Below are 23,240 nucleotides of genomic sequence, written 5' to 3'. Positions count from 1 at the left end.
GTGCAACCCCTTTTTGGAGGCTATTCATTAAGACAATAGCTGTGTGTGGTTTCTGGGAGAACATGCTATTTTCCTGTTGTGGCCTGCCTTATGGTCCACTTTTTTCTAAATGCATTGGTTAGAATGTTGGTTCTCAACTCCCAGTAGTCCTGCCCTCCCACAAGGAGTATGGAACTGTGTGAGGGTGTGGGTATTTCTTTGGTTTTTTGGATGACATATTGACTTGGGTTGTCACTGAAATATAGGGCCTGGGGACCAGGGGTGCTGAGTGTCTCGCAGGGTGTGCAGGAGCCCACCCAGCAGGGTGTCCTGTCCAACATGTCAGTAACACCCCAACTGAGGAGCACTTCTTCAGTCAGGGCAGTTTCCAATACTAGGATTTCACTCAGTAATTCTGAATTGGCCAATTAATTAGCCAATTAAACAAATATTTATTGAAGAGCCGTTGATACCATGTTTTTCAGATTTTTCCACCAGTTTCCTTGTGAGCTTTCTTCCATAATAATAATAAGGTAATAAGGAAAGTCTAGGGGATGTGGTTGTTATAGACTGATCCAGAGGCCCATCCTGATGGCAAGGCCTTGCTCTTCAGGGCCCAGGCTATGCTTTCTTATTTATCCTTCCACAAGGGCAGCCCTGACCATCTAAATACTTTTTGAGTAGGGGTCTGCCAAAATCAGGAGTCTATAGAATTTCTATATAAGGAAACAGACTGAATGCAGTTTTCTCTCTTATTTCAAATAATTATAATCCAGTCATAAATATTAGCAAAAATAGCAATTCTTTATATTTTGTTAAAGATTTTTTCCGTCTAAGATCATGACGGATATTGCTCTGTACTTTTAATGTCCTTGTCAGGTTTTGGCATCAGGATTGTGCTGGCCTCGTAAAATGATTTGGAAGTGTTCCCTCCTCCTCTGTGTTCTGATGGTGTTTGTACACAATTGGTACTATTTCTTCTTTAAATGTTTGATAGAGCTCCCCAGTGAAACTTATCAGAGCCTGGAGTTTTGTTTATAGGAAAAGTTTGATAAGAAATTCAATTTCTGGGATAGACATAGAGCTATTCAGATTTTTGTTTCATCATGCCAGTTTGGGAAAGTTGTTTTTCAAGGAATTTGTTTATTTCATCAGTGTTTTCTAATATATTAGCAAAACATTGTTCATATTATTGCCTTAACATTTTTTTAATGCCTGTAGAATCTGTAGTGATGTCCCCTCTTTCATTCCTCACGTTGATAATTTGTGTTTTTGCTCACTTTTTTCCTAATAAGACTTGTTAGGGGTATATCATAACTGTCTTCAAAGAACCAAATTTGGGTTTGTTGATTTTTTTCTATTCTTTATTTTCTATTTCGTTCATATCTGCTTTGATATTTACTATTGATTTCCTTCTACTTACTTTGAGTTTAATTTGCATTTCTTTTCCTAGCTTTTAAGGTGGAAACTTAGATAATTGATTTTAAGCCTTTCTTCTCTTCTAATATAGTCATTTAAAAATTATAAGTATTCCTCTAAGCAATGCTTTTAGCTGAAGCCCACAAATCTTGATAGTGTTTTCATTATTATTGAGTTCAAAGTATTTTCTTTTTTCTCTTGTGATCTTTTCTTTGATTCATGGTTTTAAGAGACATGCTGTTTAATTTCCAAATATTTTAGGACTTTTAAAGATATCTTGTTTTTGTTGGGTTTCTAATTTAGTTTTATTGAGATCAGAGAACATAAGATTTTAGTCTTTTGAAATTTAGTGAGATTTGTTTTATGGCCCAGTGTATATCTTGGCAGACATTTCATACACACTTGAAAAGAATGTGTATTCTGCAGTTGCGAGGTAATATTTATAAAAGTTAATTAGGCCCAGATGATTGATAGTATTGTAGAGATGTTCTGTATCGTTAGTGATTTTTTGTCTATTATCCATTTCTCCCTTTAGTTCTGTCAGTTTTGTCCATGTTGTTTGAAGCTCTAAATGCACACACATTTAGAATTGTCATTATCTTTCTGATGAATTGAAAAATTTTAATAATTTTGAAATGTCCATCTTTATCTCAGATGGGTAGTCCTTGTTTAGACATTTACTGTGTCTGAAATCAGTACAACCACTGAAGCTTTCTCATGCTTAATTTTTACATGGCATACACATTTACAGTCTTTTACTTTCAAACTATCTGTAGTCTCCATATTTAAAGAGTGCCTCTTTAGCCCACCCTCATAATCTCGTCTTGTAATTGTAGTGTTTGGTTCTCTACATTTAATGTAATAATTGATATGGTTATATTTAGGTAAACCATTTTATTGTTTGTTTTCTATTTGGCTCATTTTTTTTCTTTCCCCTCTGTTTCTCCTTTCCTGCCTTCTTTTGGGCAAATTGAATATTTTTTAGTATTTCATTTAATTCCATTTTTCTTTTTCCAATTAGATGTCAATAGGCTTTTTAGGTATACCTTTTTGCATTATATTTTCAGTGGTTGCTCTAGTGACTATGTCCTTAACTTGTCACAGTGTGATAAAAGTTAGCTTTGTACTAATTCATGTAAAATGTAAGAATCTTGCAACAGTATAGCTCCATTTACCCCCTACCCCCTCCTTGGTGTTATTGTTTTAATATATTTTATTTTTACGTACATCATAAATCTCACAATCCAGTGTTATAATTATTGTTTTAGGAAGTCATTTGTCTTTTAAGAAACTGAGTAGAAAAAAATAGCATTCTAAAATCCACATATTTACTATTTATAATATCCTTCCCTCCCATAAGAATCGAGGTTCCATCTGGTGTTCTTTCCTAAAGTATTTCTTTTAAGCATTTCTTGTAGTGCGGGTCTGATGGTGACAGCCTATCTCAGTTTTTGTTTATCTGATATTGTCTTTAGTTTACTTTCTCTTTTCTTGGATCATTGATTCATTGATTGATACTTTTTATTCCAAAATAATGATAGATTCATAGGAAGTTGCAAAGATTGTGTAGACAGATCCCAAGTACTCTTCACCCAATTTCTCCCAATGGTTACATCTTGTAAAATTGTAGTATGATGTCAAATCCAGGAATTTGACATTGATACACTGTGTGTGAATAATTTTGTGTAATTTTATCACTTGTGTAGATTCGAGTAACCACAGCCACAGTCAGGGTATAGAACTATTTATCGCCACAAGGATCTCCCTTGTGTTACACCTTTATAGTCATACAGACACCCTACCTCCCCAACATCCTTAACTCCTGGCAACCCCCAGTCTGTTTTCCATCATTTAGAGAAGGTTTATATAAATGCAATCATATAGAATGTGACCTTTTGAGATTGGCATTTTTTCACTTGGTATTATTTCCTTGAAGTTCATCCAAGTTGTTGCATGTATCAATAGTTTGTTTCTTTTTATTGCAGTGTAGTATTCCATGGTATAGATGTACCGAAGTTTGTTTACCCGCTTACCCGTTAAAAGACGTTTGGGTAGTTTCCAGTTTTGGGCTATTACAAATAAATCTGCTGTTAACAATTGTTTATAGGTTTTTGTGTGAACGTAAGTTTCATTTCTTTGGGATAAATGACCAGGAATGTAATTGCTAGGTGGTATGTTAAGTGTATATTTACTTTTTTGTTTTGTTTTATTTTATTTTGTTTTAAGAAACTGCCAGACTGTTTTCCAGCATGTCTCTACTACTCACATCAGTAATGTATGTGACATAGTTTTTCCACATCACACCAGCATTTGGTATGGTCACCAGTTAATAATTTTAGCTGTTATGATAGTTGTATAGTGATATTTCAACGTGGTTTTAACCTGTATTTCCCTAATGTCTAGTTTTGTGGAACATCTTTTTATGTGCTTATTTGCTGTATATCATCTTTGGCAAAATCAATGTTTCTTCATATGTATTTTGATCATTTTCTAATTAGATTGTTTTTTTAATATTGAGTTTTGAGTATTCATTATATATTCTAGATGAGTCCTTTGTCACATATGTGGTTTGCAGATATATTCTCTTAGTCTGTAGCTTGTCTTTTTATCCTCTTAACAGAGTTTCTCAGAGCAAAAGTTTTAAATTTTGATGAAGTCCAATTTATTGACTTTTTACCTGGCTGGATCTTGCTGGGTCTCAAAGATTTTCTCTTATTTTTTTTCCTAAAATTTTCGTAGTTTTGTGTCTTACATTTAGCCTGTGATCAATTTTGAGTTAGTTTCTATATATTTCATTTTTTGACTATGGATATTCAGTTACTCCAGCACCTTTTATTTAAACGACTACCCTTCCTCTTTTGAATTGCTTTTGCATCTTTGCTAAAAATTAGTTGACTTTTCTTCCACAGGGCCATTTCTGGGTTCTCTGTTTTGTTCTCTTCATCTGTGTGTCTGTCTCTCTACCAATACCACACAGTCTTAATTACTATAACTATATAATGTCTTGAAATTGGGTAGACTGATTCCTCTTACTTTATTCTTTTTCAAAATTATTTTAACTACTCTAGTTTCTTTGCATTTACATACAAATTTTAGAATAAGCATGTCTATGTCTATAAAAATATTGCTGGGATTGTGATAGGAAATGTATATCAATTTAAGGAGATTGACGTCTTTACTATTTTGAGGCTTCCAGTCCATGAATATGGAATAGCTTTCCATTTATTTGCTTCTTTGATTTCCTCCATCAGCTGTCCTGTAATTTTCAGTATACAAGTCTTGCACATGTTTTGTTAGATTTACGCTAAATGTTTCATTGTTCTGAGCAATTATAAATGATATTGTATTTTAAATTTTGGTTTCCACATGTTCATTGCTAGTGTATGGTAATATGGTTGATTTTTTTAAATGTTGACTTTCTATCTTGTGACCTTACTGAACTCACTTATTAATTCTAAGAGTTTGTTGTTGTTATTGATTCCTTGGGATTTCTGGGTAGACCATGATGTCATCTGCAAATAGGGAAAGTTTTCATTCTTCCTTTCTGATCTGTATGCCTAGTATTTCCTTGTTTTGTCTTGTGTTGGCTCGAACTTCCAGTGCTATGTTGAATAGCAGTGGTGAGAGTAGACGTCCTTATCTCATTTCAGATCTTGGGGGAAAGTTTTCAGTCTTTCTTTGTTAAGTATGTTAGCTGTAGATTTTTTAAGATTTTTAAAAAAATCAAATTGAGGAAGATCCCTTTTGTTCCTAGTTTTCTGAAAGTTTTTTTTTTTTTTTATCATGAATAGGTATTGAATTTTGTCAAATACTTTTTCTGTGCCAATTGAAAAGATCATGTGATTTTTCTTCCCTAGCCTGTTAATTTGGTTGATTATATTGATTGATTTTTGAGTATTAAACCAGCTTTGTATCCTGGAATAAATATCACTTGGTCATGTTGTATAATTGTTTTTATTATATATTGCTGAATTCTACTTGCTAATATTGTGTTAAGGATTTTTGCATCTGTATTCATGAAGGATATTGGTCTGTAGTTTTCCCTTTTTTTATACTGCCTTTGTCTGGTTTTGGTATCAGGGTAATACTGGCTTCATAGAATGAGTTGAGAAGTGTTCCCTCATCTTCTATTTTCTGGAAAATATTGTGTAGAATGTTAATTCTTCTTAATATATTTGGTAGAATTTTCCAGATAACCTATCCAGGCCTAGGAATTTCTTTTTCAAGAAGTTTTTAATTAGAAATTAATTTTCTTAATAGGTATAGGGCTATTCAAATTATTTTTCATATTGAGTGAGTTGTGGTAGTTTGTGTTTTTTGAGGAATTGATTTATTTCATCTAAGTTGTCTCATTTATGTGTATAAAGTTGTTTGTAGTATTCCATTATTCATTTTGATGTCTGCAAGGTCTTTAGTGATATTCTCTGTTTCATTCCTGATATCAGTAATTCATATCTTCTCTCTTTTTATCTTTGTCAGTCTTGCTAGGGGTTAGTCAGTTTTATTGATCTTATTAATTTAAGACGCTTTTTTTAAATTGATTTTCTCTACTGTTTTCCTGTGTTCAATTTCATTGATTCCTGCTTTGATCTTTATTGTTTATTTCCTTGTGCTTGCTTTGGATTTGTTTTGCTTTCAGATGAGAGCTTAGATTATTAATTTGAGACTTCTCATTTCTTCTTATGTTAAGCATTTAATGCTATAAATTTCCCTCTTGGCTCTCCTTGAGCTGTGTCCCTTAAATTTTTATATGTTGTATTATAATTTTAATTTGATTTAAAGTATTTTTTATTTCTGTTGAGACTTCCTCTTAACTCATGGATTTTTAGAAGCATATTATTTAGTTTTCAAGAGTTCGGAGATTTTTCCTTTTATCTTTCTGTTATTGATTTCTAGTTTATTTCCATTGTGGACAGAGAACATACTCTGTTTGGTTTTAGTTCTTTTAAATTTTTTGAGGTTTGTTTTATAGTCATGGATATGGTTTGTCTTGGTATATATTCTGTGGGCACTTGAAATGTGCAAATGAGTAAATGTGAAATGTGTATATGTGAAAGAATGTGTATTCCTCTCTTGTTGTGGAGAGTTTTCTATAAATGTCAATGAGTTCTTGTTTGTTGATGGTGTTGTTGAGTATCCTTGCTGATTTTCTGTCTAGTTATTCTATAAATTGAGAGAGTGGTATTGAAATCTCCAACTATAATTGTGGATTTGTCTATTTCTCCTTTCAGTTCCATCAGTGTTTGCTTCACATATTTGCAGCTCTGTTGTTTGCTGCATATGCATTTAGGATTGCTATGTGTTCCTGGTGGAGTGACACTTTTATAATTATATAATGTCCTGCTCTGTCCCTAGTAATATTCTTTGTTCTGTAGTTTACGCTTCTGAGATTAATATGGTCAATCCTGCTTTCTTTTTGTTAATACTTAGATGACTATCTTTTTTCATCCTTTTACTTTTAACATATACATCATTATATTTGAAGCAAGTTTCTTGTAGACATTCTATTATTGGGTCATTTTTTAATCCTCTTTGCCAGTCTCTGTCTTTTAGTTGTTGTATTTATAGCATTCACATTTAATGTAATTTTTGATATGTTAGAGCTTGTCTGCCATTTTACTTTTTGTTTTCTGTTTTTTTCTGTTTTCCATTTATTATTTCTTTCCTATCTTTGGATTACTTAAACATTTTTTAGGATTCTGTTTTTGTCTATAGTATTTTTGAGTGTATCTCTTCATGCAACTTTTTTAGTGGTTGTGCTAGGTATTACAGCACAAATATATAACTTATCAAAGTCTACTTGTGTCAACATTTTACCAGTTTGAATAAAGAGTGGAAACTTTATTTTGCTTATGTCCCATTACTCTCTCCATTTATATGTTATTTTCTCTTCATACACTGAGAATCACATTAGGCTGTGCTATAATTTTTTTTTTTTTTGAGGAAGATTAGCTCTGAGCTAACATTTGCCACCAATCCTCCTCTTTTTGCTGAGGAAGATTGGCCCTGAGCTAACATCTGTGCCCATCTTCTATTTTTTATATGTGGGACACCTGCAACAGCATGGCTTGATAAGTCATGTCTAAGTCCATGCCAGGGATCCAAACTGGTGAACCCCAGGCTGCCAAAGTGGAGCATGTGAACTTAACTGCTGTGCCACCAGGCCAGCCCCCAAGGTTGTGCTATAATTTTTCATTCAACCATCAAACATAATTTAGGAAACTCAAGAAGAGAAAGAAAGTTTATTGTATTTACCCATACTTATGCTTACCATGTTCTTCTTTCTTGGTCTTTCAAGGTTTCGTATTTTATTCTGTTTATAGCACTTTTTAAAATTCCTTCTTTAAGAGTACCTCTGCTGGCAACAAATTCTTTTAGGTTTCTTTGTCTAACAATGTCTTTATTTATCCTTCATTTCTGAAAAATAATTTCACCAGATAATAAGATTTAGGGTTGACAGTTATTTTCTTTTAGCACTTAAAAAACATTGTGCCACTTCCTTCTGGCTTCCATGATTTCTGATGAGAAAACCACTGTCATTAGAATTGATTACCTACTACTGGTAGCTAAATGTTTTTACCTTGATATTTCTTTATTCAATTCATTACGCCTCCTTTATACACTTTCATATCATGTCTTTGTTTTTAATCTCTTGTACTAATAAGAGGTTATGCGTTTTATATCTATTGATACTAACTGTATTGGAAGTTAAAACTAAAAACTTTAAAAATATTTATGAATTCATTTAAAGGTAACAAATCCATTTTATGTTAACATAATATGTTTAAGAAAAATAAGTTTATTTTCTAAAACAAAAAATTTTACTGAGAAGCGTGGCATCTTTTCACATTTTTGCAAATCTCTTTAGTGTCTATCTTAACAGAAAACAGCTAGATTCTCACATGTGCTTTTTTAAAATAACAGCTTTATTGAGATGTAATTCACATACTGTACTATCCACCAATATGGAGTGTATGGTTTAGCATTTTTTAGTATATTTACAGATATGGGCAACCATCACCTCAAAAAGAAATCCTGTACTCCTTAGCTATCCATCCTACCCTTCGACCCCCAGCCCAAAGCAATCTACTTTCTGTCTCCCTAGATTTGCTTGTTCTGGACATTTCATATAAATGGAATTATGTAATACGTGGTCTTTCGTGACTGGCTTCTTTCACTTAACATAATGTTTTTAAGCTTTATCCATGTTGTAGCATGTACCAGTACTTTATTCCTTTTTATGGCCAAATAATGTAAGGAGATGAATTGTATGGATTTACCACAGTTTGTTTATCCATTTATCAATTGATGGGTGGAGAGCTGATTCCTGTTATGGTAGGCAGGTAACTTGATTGGACTCAAATTCCAAACTCAGCCACCCCTGCTAAATCAATGCAAGTCTCACCAATTTCCTTCTTTCAAGGATTAATGCTGCTTGAGTTTCTGCGTATTTTTGATTGCTCTCTAGTGCCTTCAAGTATTTTTATGTTTTGTCCAGAATTATAATTTTCCTGTATGAGGGTTAGCCAGTAGAATCTACTCCACCATTACGGGGTGCAGAACTCACAATGCCTTACGTTTTAATTGGCATTACAGCTTATAGAGTCTTCCACAGACTCATCTCCTTTAACCCTCAAAAAACAGCCCCCTCCCCTGACTCCAGATAAATGTCTTAGGTAAAGAGAGAATACTACTGGTGATTTGAAGTTGCTCTATCAATATCAGTTAAGAAGTTGAAATTTTGGAAATGGAGATTTTTGAGCTTGAGAGGTTTATTGAGTGAGGTTATTGCTGATGAAATTCAAGTATTCATTTTTTACTCTTTACTGTTATGATCACTGGACTTCAAGACTTGTAAATTTTATGACTCCTGGTGATTTGGGATTGTGCCTGGCCTGAGAGGCTGTTAAGTTCAGCCTTGCCCTTTCTGCCTTTCCAAAGTAGGCTGTTAGCCTGCCTCCCTAGAAAGGCAGAGGAAAGGAGGTGCTGGGTCCGAGAGTACCACCATTCTCTCTCCCACCTTTGGGACTTAGTAATAACAACGATAAAATCATCGTCACAATACAAATATCTCTGGGAAGCCTTACCTCATCTTCTGTCCTGCCAAGTTGTAGTTAGTCCTTAAAGCCTTTCTGTAGCCTTCTGTTAGCTCCATGAAGGAGTAGAAGTATGTCTCAGGCAGCACTGTCTTCTCATCCGGTAAGCACTGTGCCTCGCACACAGTGGGTGCTCAGTGTTTGTGCCATGGGTGTTGAATAGCTGAGCATATAATCTAAGGAGAAAATCTTATGGTTTTGACATTCCGTGTGAGTATTCTGACTCCATTACCTTCTTGCTTCACTTCACTCATTTATTCATGAACCCCCCCAGGAGAGAGCAATAGATAATATCTAAGTTTAAATTTTAAAATTCTGAAAACTAGGTCGAAGTCCTGAATAAAAGCTGTCGGGAATTAAACACAATTGCTCTGTTGTATTGTTGACCTTTGCCTTAATCATTCTGGACAAAAGAACCAGGAAACCAAGGAACAAACCCTGTTCTTCCTCCCTATTCATTCATGCATTGAAGGATTACACCCGCCATAAACAGTTACATTTATCATAGCACCTAGAAATACTCCATTATTTGGAACAGAATACGAAGCATCACAGATTGTTGGTGTCACCGGGGATATATTTTGAATGGCGCCAGAGAAAAGCATTTTGAAATAAAAATAAAAAGCTTTGGTAATGCACCATTTTGAATGCTTCTCTTTGTAAACACGCAGATTATGTGACTTCTCTGGGGAGACCTGTGGCTTCCCGCTATGCAGATGGTCTGTTTCCACAGTTCTACAGAGCGGAAGATGGCAGAGTATACAACGTAAGTCAGAGTCCCCTTGATGGACAGGTCCTGTGAGCGGATGCTGAGGTCTGGGAGTGGGCTCCGTGGAGAGGCTCACGCTGCTTTGCACCGATGCAGCAGAGCCTAGGCCTTATCGGGGCTGGAGGTTTTCTTCTGGCCGTGTGCAGAGTGGTGAAAGTCAGGGCCATGGAGCCGGAGAGGGAAGCACTTGACCTATTAGAGATGAGTGCAGAAAGCTCTTGACCAGAGGTGAAAACCTTTGCATATCAACACTTTATTTTCCCTTGAAAATAAAGGAAAAAATCAGTAGGACAGAGGTTAGCTGAAAAGCAAGAGCCAGCTGATGTTATCTGACGGGTGCACTGGGACTAGAGGGCCGCTCTCGCAGGTAGTGGCGGACAGAGAGCGAGCAGCGCCTCCTACTGGAGTCTTTCATTCCCTTGCACTCCCCTCCCCCCGCACCGGCCCCCCCCCCCCCCCCCCCCAGCACGTCAGGCCCCGTGGACACCCTGGCGCTCCACGAGGAGCTCACGGAGGTGCACATCCCATCGCGCGGCTTTATGGACATCTGTTCATGTCAGGGTGCATCCATGCACCACTGGGACTGTTAATTATTAATATCTAAAAATTTACATTACTTTTTATGCTTAGCCTGGTCCTAAGCAATAATATCCATGGATTTTTGAGTTTGGTGGGCTAAATATGTTTTTTCATCTGAACCACAGTAAAATCCATACAGAACTGTTGAAAATGTTTGTCTTCGCCACCTAACTCCACCTCCACAGCCCGTGTCACATGTTCACACCCTGGTTTCCGTGTTGTGGTGGAGACTTGTAGTAAGTGCTGGGGACGCTGCTGGGGGAGTTAGGAATTCTGCCCGAAGGAGCCGTGGAAAGCAGCAGGAAATGATGCTGGAGCTTGAGGAATAGGCTTGAGAGACACAAAGGGATGGGGAGGAGAGGAGTTTAAGGCAGAAGGGACAACACAAGCCGAGGCATGAAAATGTGGAATTACGTGATGTCTTCAGAAGACACATTTTTCTTAACAATTTAGGTATTTGGGGGTGCTCTGAGGTTTGTTGAAGTTTTTTTTTTTAAAGTACCAGATCTTTTAAAATTTGATTCTTCACAGAACAGGGAACATTTTTTTCTTATTCCTTTTCTGTGTCTCCTATCTCCCTCCACCCTGAAAAGCCTTGCATGATTGTGCCTGATCTATGTGAACAATGGTTTATGTGTGTGTACAAGAAATTGCCCACAAGTCTCTGTCACCTTTCAGGGGCAGCCCCTAGAGGTGTTGGTGACAGCGATGGGTGCTCAGGTGATCCAGGCACAGGGGAGCTTGGCCTGAGAGACAGAGGACATGGGACAAAGGTCGTGATCAGGAGGAGTCACGGGGGCGGCAGCTCTCCAAGGGAGCCAGGCAGATGCGCTGGCATGTTTAGAAGCATTTTCAGAAATATTTTTGGCATGTTGTACTTAGGAAAACTTTTTAGTGCGTTTTATTTTTTTGCTGATCTCTCTTTTCTTCTATCTGTGCCCTTGGGCATTTTCTGATAAAGATAATTCTGTAACTACAAAGATAAAACACAATCTAGAAACACATTTGGTTAAAAGAGTGCTCTATTTTGAATAGAACACCTCATCACGTTTTCTTCTGTCGGGAATCGTCCAAGCGTTTTTCAGTTGAAAGCCGGGAATTTGGAGGGTCATCTACCAAATTGTTACTAATGCACATTAGTGTAATTAATGCACAGTTCTTGAGGACGGGAGCCATGACTCAGTGGACCCTGTTGTTTCCGGCTACACTGTGGTTCAGTTGACTTATTTTGGGGTGTTTTTATTTTGTTTTGTTTTTTCAATTTTATTTTAAGTTGACAGCCAAATCAGAGCTCATCTGTCAGTTTGTGGAGGACTTAGCAGAGGCCGTGGAGACCTACAAGCTGCGGATGGACTGGCTCACTAGCAAAAGCCGGCAGATTTTTGGTGTCATCTTGGAACAATGCATCACCATAGTGCTGGATTTTGGTGGCATGCTGGAGGAGGAGCTTAATCTGTGCCAAGATGCTCTAATAATGGTCCTCCAGGAGCAGGTGTCTCACATAGCCAAGTTCAATATCATATGGTGAGTTTCCATAGGAAGGAAATTTGTAAGTAATTTTCATATATTTGGAGTTAAGTAGCATAGCTAACATGGTTATCTCTGCGGGGAGGGAGGCGGTATTATCTTGTAATTTCCTAGGATATGTAATTCCAGAAGAAAACCCACAAGGAGTAAATCTTAGAAAACTTTTATCTGTTTTGCATGTGGCATCTTAGTTTTAAAATTAGAAGAGATTTAAAAACAGACTTCTTTGTCAATGCATGGCAAGGTCAGAATATAAGAGTGTGAATTGTATTGAATATATATTTAAGGCATAAAATCCCTTTACATATTTTAGCTTTTGGCTTGGATAATGAGTTCAGACTTGTCCCAGATTTCACTATTTTTCAGACTGAGTTTGCAACTCAAGTTGACCTCCTCTGTAAGTTGACCACCTTTAATCAGAGCGACAGGTGGCTGGCTTTATAGAGTTTCCCATATTTCAGAGTTTTCACAGTCAATTATTTACGGATTCTTGGATTCACGAGAATTTGGACTTTAGTGCAAACTTCTCATGTGGAATAGTGGCTGGACCTCCTTGACAGGAAACATCTGGATGAGGGGGGCATCTACCTAATTGAGTTTTTCTTTTTTAAGTAAAATATTTCCAGATCTTTGGGGATGTTACCTAGTTGTGTTCTGTCCCAGGTTCCTGTTTCTGTCACAGGCGTATCATTGAAGGAAGGAAGTACTTAAGTCTGCAACACTTTAGCTTGGTTGCAAATGTATGGTATAGCATCTATGCCACTCAGCCGGATTCTCTACCAGGAGGGGCCACTCAGAAGTGACACAAGTGTGAGCTGGCCTCTGCTTCTGGAGGTGGGCTATGAGGGACAAATCAGGCTGATTCATTTAGTCTATGATTCATATAATTCTTACAATTATGAATTCATATATGATTCATATAATTCATTCAATTAAAAGCACAGAGATAAATAAATTCAAATGCCATTCTTTTTCAGGGGGAGGTTCCATCACATTTCCAAGCCCAAACTAAATGATTTAATCAAATTACCCCAGGATTTAAAAACGTATGTTCTGCGGAACTCAAAACAATACTATCTTTGATCCAAAAAAGGCAACTGATGGGAATCTTTCAGAACATGAAAACAATGTCATAAAAGAATCAGAAGTAAAATTTTAGAGTAATAAAATGGTTTCTGATTTGCATATCTTAATGAACCCTTATAAATTTACTACTGATAGAATATAGTTGCACATAAACCTGCCTGTTCATGAAAATAACTTCCCTCAATAGTTTTTTGTGTGTGTGTGTGAGGAAGATTAACCCTGAGCTAACATCCGCCACCAATCCTCTTTTTGCTGAGGAAGACTGGCCCTGAGCTAAGATCCGTGCCCATCTTCCTCTGTTTGATATGTGGGATGCTGCCACAGCATGGCTTGATAAGCAGTGCCTAGGTCTGCAATCACTGTGCCACCAGGCCGGCCCCCTTCCCTCAATAATTTTAGTGTATTTGTTAATGTTTACGTTTTTGAGATCTTTTAGTCTCCTGTAAACATTGTTTTTCCTGGTCAGTGCAGCTTGTGGAAGGCAGCGGTGCTCTGGAAACCTGTTTTAAACAGCTTGCCTGTTTTGTTGGTAACTTTCGGAGGACTGGGAGGTGCTTTTGCTTTCCTTCAGCTCTGGTGCCGCTAAGTGGCTTGTTGCCTGTAGCTGTGAGACTGCGGGCTGCTGACTGTGTTGACCACTGGCTAGTGACAGCCCCATGTGATTCCTTTCAGGGTTTCTCAAGAGCCTGTGAAATGGCAGGAAAATGCTACTCCTGTGACAGAACAGTCCATCGCTGCTGCCATCAGTTGGGTTGAGAAACTGACTTTCGAGCTGGCTGTGAGCCAGTCTAGCCGCCTGGACGCTCTGCTGGAAGCTGGGAAAGACACCACCGTAAGTGAGCATGCATGGCTGGCCCCAGGTCACGAAGGTGGCTTCGAGCTTGTTTTTTCACACTCAGTATCCTCATACTGCCTTTCAGCTGACCTTGGTCCCTTCCAGTGGCATCCCACAGAGAGCCCATCATTAGCTTTGAAGAGCCCCGTAAGGCTTAATCCGATTCACCTCTGAATTTGGAATCAGTGGAGAAATAGGTGACAGGCCCCAGATGGGGAGCAAAATAGCAGCTTTGGTGATGGCAGAGCAGGACCAATCAAATGAGAATCCTTAATACCTGCCCTTGGGCCTGGCTGGGTTCCCCCTCCGGGGTGATTGGGTGCAGGGCAGACCTCATCTAGCCAGTGTCGGGAGAGCCACCTGCTGCTCACAGCCACTGAGCATCAAGAGGACAGGGAGCTAGGCCTCGCTGTGCGTCTCCAACATTTTAATTCCACTCTCGCTCTCCTGACAATTGGATCAATCAGTCCGTCTCTGCTGAAGAGGAGAGGTTGAAAATCTCCTCATGGAACGCTGCAGATGAGGAAATAGGCTTTCCCCAGCGTCCGTGTTCTGAATCTCTCCTACTTCCTCTTCTCCACAAATGGGTCTATCCTGTGCTTTCCAAGGTGAAGTATGTCCAAGCTGATGAATCATTTGTTTTCAAATGTTAATGTATTCACATACACATTTTCATAGGGAACTTTTAGGAATAAAGCTTTACCTGGAAGAAGTGATTAAATGGTGGTATTTTACATTCTTTTAGCCACAAAGGGTGTGTGGTTTTGGAGTGGCTCTGACGGTGGGAATGTTAAGGCTGGTGGCTAGTTAGAGAGGAAGTACTCTGGGCAGGCAGGGTCCTTTGGCCAGCTTCAACTCCCCGGGTGGGGGTAGGTCAGCTTTCCTTTGGGATACAGATAATTAATATTAATTAATTAATTAGTACTAATTAATACTTAATTGTTTCTGGATGCCCGGGGATTCTGTAGATTTCAAGCTTTTTTTTTTTTTCCTGCTGCCTTAAGAAGTCTTCTCTTGGGCAAGGAGGCCATGTGCCGGCACCTTGAAAGGACAGTCCCCAGTGGTCACCAGACTGTGTGTTTATTGATACTGAGGGTGATGGTTTGAAATTGGAAACACCTTGTTTATCCTCATGAAGCCAGAGGAACAAATGTTTCCCGTTAAAGAAGAATAAAATACAAGCTACTTTGTTCTTTGGCCTTTCAAGTTCATTTTAACATCTGTAAAATTTCAAGTGTCTGGACACCATCATAAGCGTTCAAGAAGGAACATTTCACAGGCTCTTGGATGTGTGTGCGCACGCACATGGGTGTTCTCTCTCTTTGTCTGTCCACTGGCCACTGCCGTCATAGCTGACTCTGGCGACCCGATGTGACTGCAGGATTTCCCGGGGACCTTCATTTTCTCTTTTACTTCCTGCTGGTTTGTGCTTCCCCTTTCTCTGGGGCTCATCCCTAGCCCAGGATGTATGGACCAGCTTAGCGGGCTCCAGGGAAATCCTACAGAAGAGGGAGACGAAAGCAGCTTCCAGGCACTGAGCATCAAATGCCACTTGAAAACTCTTGAGACTGTGGAGCATAGGAAATGCAAACCATGCAGACCCGGGCGTCCCTCCACCTACAGCTTGTGTCTGAGTGTGGTCCCAGGGAAAATGCTAGTAAATGCAACTGCCTCATGTATGGAAACACCGTGTCCTATGTTTTATGAGGAGTAGAAAGAAAGCATGTGTGTGTGGGGGTGGGAGGGGAATGGGTTCCCGTAGGGCCTGCTCCTCTGCTCTCTGCCCCTCGCGTCTACCTCGAGTTTTAAATTGATCCAAGTAGCTGGAGTCGGCTATGAATAGAAAAGACTTAAGGCTTAAGAAACTTTTTGAACAGTAAATCTAAACTCCAGACTTTTCTTACTAATGATAACCTGCTTTGGGTTAGCATCTCCCGTGACTGAGTTCTGAAAGGAACCAAGAAAGTGAGCATTATCTTGTGTCCAAAGATTAACACAGAAGTTGGGTTTTGTACAGGTCCACATGAGAGGAAGTGCTGACTGATGTGCTTGGTTTCGGTGAAGGAGGATGCCCAGAGGCCACTGGCCTCCTCCAGGACCGGGCTTTGTAACTACAGGTGGACCAGGAAAATTGAACAGAGAGGGCTGACCAAGAGTGAGCCTTCAGGTCCCAAGGAGCCTGGGCAGAACGTGGGATCTGTCTAAATCGTGGCTCTAATAATGTCATGTGAAGAGCTGTATTGATAGATGAATTACTCGTGTATTCTGTGAAAAAGAGCCTGGTTCCTGGGAGGAGCAGCCTGTCGGGTACTAAGGAAATATTGGCAGTATAGAAGGACTGGTGTTGTCCTCAGAGCCCAGGCGTGTTGTCTAGCACAGGGTTTCTGCTCTGCAGTGTCCTCTGGTCCTAGGACACATCTTTTGGAAGCTGGTGGCTTCCCTGGCCTTTATGAGGAGGGGTGCTGTGCCAAGAGGCCCTGGAAGGCCTTCTGATCCAGGAGGGGAGGGGACTTGAGGAAAGAAAAGGCTGCCTATCCAGAGCCCCGATTCCCAGCTGCCTGAGAAGGCTGACCCAGGGGCTTTGCTTCTGCTTTCAGCAGAAGTCCGCCTGCCCAGAGGGCAGCTGGATTTCTCTTTGTGCTCTCTCAGCCTCTCTCCCATCCGGATCTGGAAGTTAGACTCAAGGTCTGGTGTTGGTCAAAACTGTTGCAATGGTCAAAGTTGTACAAACAACAAGACAGAATGTTGGTCTAGCTCTTGATGCTGCCCTGGCTGACTTTCACTTTTGCCTCATTGCAGAATGGAGATTTTTATACCTGGAGGCCTTGAGGGCTTCCGACGAGCGGGAGCAGAGGGCAGTGGCAGCCAAAGCAGACTCTCCCGGTCTGGTTCTTCTTTTCCCCCAAACCTGGGGCAGGGATGGCCAGGCAGAATACAGATGACCATAGGAAGCTGCAGAACAAAGGACCGAGACAGAATAAGTCATTTCAAGTGAAAACAGAAATGCTCCATCCTATTTTCTGCAGTATAAAATGGCAAGAGTTTTTGACTCTTGGAAAAATAGCTGCATGGAACTCAAATATTTTCCATGCATTGTTTTATCAAATTCAGTGCAAATCAGCATTTAGGGAAATGCTGGTCAGTGAGGAAGCTGTTCCTGGTCCTGGCTGCTGCTGCTGATCCTCAAGACCGGCCCTTGTCCTCAAGGAGCTCAGAGGTACTGGTTAAGGGGTGAGGATTCCCATTAAGATAATTGCCTTGAGCCAGATGACCTCCTGGACCCATCTTTTGGTCAGTGACGTTGATATCTGGGGGCAGGAGCCTTGGATGGTGTGGGAACCAATGAAGTGAAAGCAGTGCCTGTCTCTGGCCACCTTCTTGTCCTATGATCTTGCAATTCTGGGATTCAGGTTCATCTCTAAAAGGTGACTGGCCTTGCCACGATGAGCCAACAGAGTGTGGGGTTGAAGGCAGGGCAGAAGCTCATGGGGTCAGGCACCTGGGTGGACAGCTGCGAGACCAGGCCAATGATCCTGTCCAGGCCTCAGTTTCTTCATTTGTAAGCTAGGTGTGATAATGAGAATTCATGTTCTGCAGGACTGTTGGGAGTGTTGAATAAAATAATTTATGTTAGCTTATCATCCCAAATAGCCGATGGCCATTTCATCTCTGTTTAAAAGGCATTTTGCCAATTTTGGGGGGATGGTGATAGGTAGCATATGTTATCATCCTCTCTGTTTTTCTAAATGTCATTCTGAGCAGAAAGGAGAGGTGGAAAGGCAGTGTGCAGGGGAATGGAGTGGCATCGGTGGTCTTGTCAGAAAGCACAGCCCGGGAAATCGGTAGCATGGATAACTGAGTTGACTGCAAACATAGGCAGGAAGCTGAGTAAGGGACTTAATGAGTAGTGAGAGGATAACTCCATCGCTTTAGGAGAGGAAATCCTGACTCATGGCTGGCTACAGCAATTTTTAGTCTGATGAAATCTCGAGGGAAAAACATTTCTGCACAAGGATTTCGGACCCTTGGGTTATTGCTAGAGCAAAGAAGCTGAGTTTGCATGACGTGCCACAGAGATGCAGGGTGTCAGAAGCCGCTGACAAACCGCCTAGAGATGTTCGTCCTCACTCACCTCCCTGCTGATTTAACAAATCCTGGGAAATACCCACTGTGTCTGCTCCGCTGTCTTGGGCTGTGTGTGATTTTAGATCCTTAGGAGAGGATGAACCTGTCTCCGTGCTAAACTTGGGCTCCGCAGCTGGAAAACTAACAACTGTGCAGCTCAGTGGAGCCTGTTTAACGCATCCTACACGAGGTGCAGTCTCACACCAGGGGCAGAATGAGATAGAGTGCGTTTGCCGGCAGAACAATATCGGTTGTCTCATAAGGAATCTGGAGAACACTGTGTCTTCCTTCTTTCGGTCTTTTTTCTGCCTCTTGGGTGACTGACTAGAAGTTTACATTCCTGAGTCTTTACCTCCCCTAGGTGCTTTTTAAAATCCAGGAGCTGGCGTTGAAGGGCGGAGAGAAGGAGCCCTGGGGGGGCAGGGGGCTTTTTTCCCACCTGCCTCCTTGGCTGCCGCAGACAGGCGTCCTAACCAGCTGGGCAGCTGACCTTAAGTCCACCTCTCTCTTAAGTCCACTCCACCCACCAAACTCATAAGGTGGGTTTATGTCCCGGGTTTGAAGTCAAGGTGAGGTAATTAGTTATTTACGTTTAGTTAATGGGGGTTAAGAGAATGGAGACATCTATCTATCCCTTAAACACAAATCGTTTGCTGGGGTTTATTCCCGGTTATCTGTGGAGACAATCCATAAGGGCGTTTTTAGGGTTAGGTTTAGATGATATGTATTCCTGACTCTCCCTGGGTTTTTACTTTCTGAGATTTACGTACATACATAAGGGTGTCATCTTGTTTAAAGTCAGCCATGAGGTAAACCGCTTTATCTCCCTTTTCACAAGTGAAGAAACTGGAGTGGAGTCACTTGCCCGAGCTTACAGAACTCGTGAGTGGCAGGGGAGACAAACACCATGGAAGGCACAGAAAGTCCTGGGAAGAGCAAGAGCAGTGTGGTTGAGGTTGGGGTGGGACTGTGTCACCGGGCCCTGTGGATGGATTTTACGTCTCTCTAAGTTAAGCAGGGAGCATGTGGGATTGTGTCCTACCTGGGTGAGGTGTGCATCTCCCAGATGCCTGGCTTCAGGTTGGGGTGTATGTGGCTCCTGACACAGGGGGTTGTTCATTCTCCCATTCTTCTCCTGACCTGGCACGGCAGTGAGAGGCAAGGCCGGGTGGGTGGACCTGGCTCCTGACCTGCTGTGTGAAGTCAGGACAGCCTTGCCCCCCAGGCATGTGTTTCCCTGGGAGATGAGACCAGAGGATGAACCAATTGGGAACATGCCCTCCTTCCCGCATCCTGCCTCGAACTGAGGATGGATGAGTTTGCTGTAGAATTCTGGCCACTCCATGGGAAATAACTAATAAGCCTCCTGCCCGCAGTGGCTGTGCCAACACCTCCTTTGTTCCTAAACTTGAAAATAGCCACTCCTGACCTGTGTAATGTATTCATGGGCTCGGAGGAAGCTCTTCTCCAAATTTGCCAACCGTCTCGCTCCTATGCAAAACTGAAGACTGTCGCCACTGCCCATAGACCTTCTTGACACCGGGCGTGACCATCTCACTTCTTGACTTCGGCCCCAAGCGCCCTCGCAGAACACAGAGCAGTGCTGCTCTTCTTCTGCCTGTTTTTTTGAAGAGGGGGTTTTGTAGGGAGTGTATTGCCCATGGGTCTGGGACAAGGCCAGGGTGCGTCTGGGAGATAAACTGTTGCCACCTCTGTTTTGCAGATTGAATCCATTTACTACTTTGTGGTGGGGGACGTTCCTGAGGAGTGCAAGGAGCTTCTCCTTGAGAGCGCTTTGGAGAGCCCGTATCCTGTCTGCACGGTGTCCTTCAACGCCAGAGGAGAAGGCACTGTAGCTTTCTTAAAGGACCTGAGCGCCAAGACCTGCAGCAGGTAGGCGGAAGACATGCTCTTGAGGGACCGCGAGGGAGTTGCCTGCTTACATGAGGTCAGCAGTGGGTCTTGGGTCTTTGTGGTCTTCCTGACCCCTCTGTTGCTCTGTTCTCCCCTCTTCTCAGTGGCGTTTAGTCTCCACGCACCTTTTCTTCTCTACCCTGTTTTAATCCTGCCTTTTTATTTTCTGTAGTTCTGTTGCTTTGATCTTGGGGCCTTGCTGCCCATGGAGGGATGGCCCCTTCCAGGACTGGCTAATTCCTAGAGATAGTGAATGACTCGCTCAGGAGCGTACCTTTCCTATGCAAAGGAACCAGTCCAGAGCCACACTCTGAGTCCAGACGCTCATACTCTGGGCTACTGTCCCCTGCGCTAATCACCCCAGGGCCAGGTACCACCCATTCGGGACAGCCTCTGCACCCTGACACTGCTGAAATTATGCAAACTAGCCAATCCTAAACCTGCCTACTCTGCCTCACCCATTCCTTCCTGCAGAATCCACAAGAAACACTGTTGCCCACATTTTCCCCTTGTCCCCTCTGCCTCCTGACCAAGCCTGGTGCTTCCCTGTGTGGTGTGGCATGCCCCCTCCTCTTAGGAACTGTATTAGTCAGTTCCGGCTGCCATAACAAGATATCATAGACTAGGTGGCTTAAACAACAGAAGTTTGGGGCCGGCCCAGTGGCATAGTGGTTAAGTTCATGCGCTCCATGTCAGCGGCCCAGGGTTTGCAGGTTCGGATCCTGGGTGCAGACCTAGCACTGCTCATCAAGCCATGTTATGGTGGCATCCCACATAAAGTAGAGGAAGATTGGCACAGACGTTAGCTCAGGGCCAGTCTTCCTCACAAAAAAATAAATAGAAAAATTTTAAAAAACAACATAAGTTTATTTCTCACAGTATTGAAGGCCGGGAAGTCCAAGATCAAGGTGCTGGCTGGTTTAGTTTCTGATGAGAGCTCTGTTTCTGTCTTGTAGGCAGCTGCCCTCTTGCTGTGTCCTTCCATGTTGGGGGTTGAGGGAGGAGGAGAGAGAGAGAGAGAGAGAGAGAGGGCATGTACGTTCTCTGGTGTCTCTTCTTAAAGGGATACTAATCCTATTGGATCAGGGCCCCACCCTTTGATCTCATTTAACCCTAATTACCTCCTTATAGGCCCTGTCTCCAAATAGAGTCACACTGGGGGTTAAGACTTCAACATACGGATTTGGGAGGCGGGGGATGCAATTCAGTCCATAGCAGAAACTGTGAGTAGCAAACTCTTTTCAGTGGCAATTGTCTCCTGATTTATTGGCCTCACTATACCTGAATAATAATAAAATCTACATTTTAAGACATTCCCCACCCCCCCTCTGTGTGTGTGTGAGTTTAGGTCCCTTGTGGAGAGAGACCAACTACTTGTGTGGTTACCGGTAGAATGACTGAGTCCTTTCCTAAGTTAGCCTGTCTGAAATGGGTACCATGCCTGTGTTTGAGCATTTGTTCTCAAATTTAGTTGCTCATCATATTTGTCTGGGGGGCCTGTTAATAGTTCAGAGGCCTGGGCTTCACCTTGCGGGCTGATTCCACATAATACAGGGGATCCTGGAAATCTGCGTTTCAGCCTTTCACTTTGCATAAGAACTACTGAGGGAGCTTGATTAACGTGCAGACATCGTGGCCATGGCCTCAGAGATTCTGATTTTCAGGGTCTAGCGTGAGCAGGAATATGCATTCTAACAGGACCCCTGGTGATTCGGAAGACCACCTCTCTGGCTGTTCTTAAAGCTCTTTGGAATCTTTTAACATCAGCTGTGTGGCTTTGATTCTGGGTTCCTGAGCCCCGCAAAATAGAGAAGGGGCTCAGTGCCCCACTTTCACTTGTGAAGAGAGAAAAAGGCAACCGGCAGGGCGGCCTCTCTTGCTTGTCCCCTGCTCAGCTCAGGAGGGGCACTTTCTCTGGGTGGGCAGAGGCCAGGCGGTGATTAACACGGGAGAAGCTGCAGTTCCACTCCTGACGTTTAGGCCAGGCACCGTGGAAAGCAAGTTTTGCGGGAGAGGATGAAGTGAAAACGTGCGCTCCTGTCCCTGCTCTGGTCCTTGCCAGGGAGCCCAACCCAGGCCCAGCGGTGCTCCTGCCTTCTCCGCCCTGCCGGGCTCCCGTCTGGTTTCTGAGCACGCTCAGTTGTTGAGCCCAGCTGGAGCGCAGTTATTATCTAACTGTGAAGGGCGCGTCCTGAGCATCCCAGCTTGCAGTGCTGTACTCTGTGGCTCTCTGAGAGCCCTTCTTGATGGTGATTTGCTTTCTGCTCAGTCGAGGCTGTATTAGCCAGCGGGAATGTCTGCCTTGTCTTTTCTAAGCTGGAGAACACATCAGAGAGTAGAAAGTCCTGGGCACCAAAGGCCTTGGCGCTCAGGGTGTGGGGGCTGCCAGGGCAAACCTCAGCCATTAACATCCCCCTCCCCCAGCCCTGCAAGGAGGTCACAGGATGAGGGAAGCTGGCCACTTCTGCTCCGGAGGAAGCCCCTGCAGGAGGCAGGCATGGCCCCGTTAGGAGTCCGTCAGCCTCGTGAGGGGTTTGTTCAGTGTCATCAAGTCCTCGTCCTAGTCTTGCCCAAAACCCTTTAGAAATAGACGGGACGGAGGCTTTCCATGGCCCAGAGGAGGCCCCACCCCTCTCCCGCCATCTGCCCGTCCATCTGTCCGTCCCAGCCCATGGTTCAGGATTCTCTGCGTTGCGTGCATGGCAACATGCTTGAGAGGCTGGAGGAGCTTTACTTAGAGATCTCTTCTGCCAAGCTGAGAGAAACTTCCGGCGATTACTGACTTTTTGAATTCCAGATACTGTGACACCAGGGCTTCCTGAGCTTCAAGGCTCCCCTGGGATCTCGTTAAAATGCATGTTCTGACGCGTCACCCGAGGGGTCCCGGGAGTGCGCATCCCTCGCCAGCTCG

At 42.0% G+C, this 23,240-nt stretch overlaps 1 protein-coding gene across 7 annotated transcripts in view; it reads left to right on the top strand.

Moving 5' to 3' along the window:
• Nucleotides 1-23,240, top strand: part of VWA3B (von Willebrand factor A domain containing 3B) — a 189,442-nt gene that overhangs the window by 7,187 nt on the left and 159,015 nt on the right. For all 7 annotated transcript variants that reach the window (XM_046660379.1, XM_046660380.1, XM_046660378.1 and 4 more), the window contains exons 3-6: nt 10,166-10,260; nt 12,116-12,366; nt 14,128-14,287; nt 20,139-20,308. In XM_046660379.1, the coding sequence (XP_046516335.1) occupies nt 10,166-10,260; nt 12,116-12,366; nt 14,128-14,287; nt 20,139-20,308 (676 nt within the window). The remainder of the gene's footprint in view (nt 1-10,165; nt 10,261-12,115; nt 12,367-14,127; nt 14,288-20,138; nt 20,309-23,240) is intronic.

The sequence above is a fragment of the Equus quagga genome, chromosome 5 (assembly GCF_021613505.1).
Source record: "Equus quagga isolate Etosha38 chromosome 5, UCLA_HA_Equagga_1.0, whole genome shotgun sequence".
Taxonomy (NCBI): domain Eukaryota; kingdom Metazoa; phylum Chordata; class Mammalia; order Perissodactyla; family Equidae; genus Equus; species Equus quagga.
The sequence above is the reverse complement of the archived record's forward strand: the minus strand, read 5'-3'. Positions and strand labels throughout refer to the sequence as shown.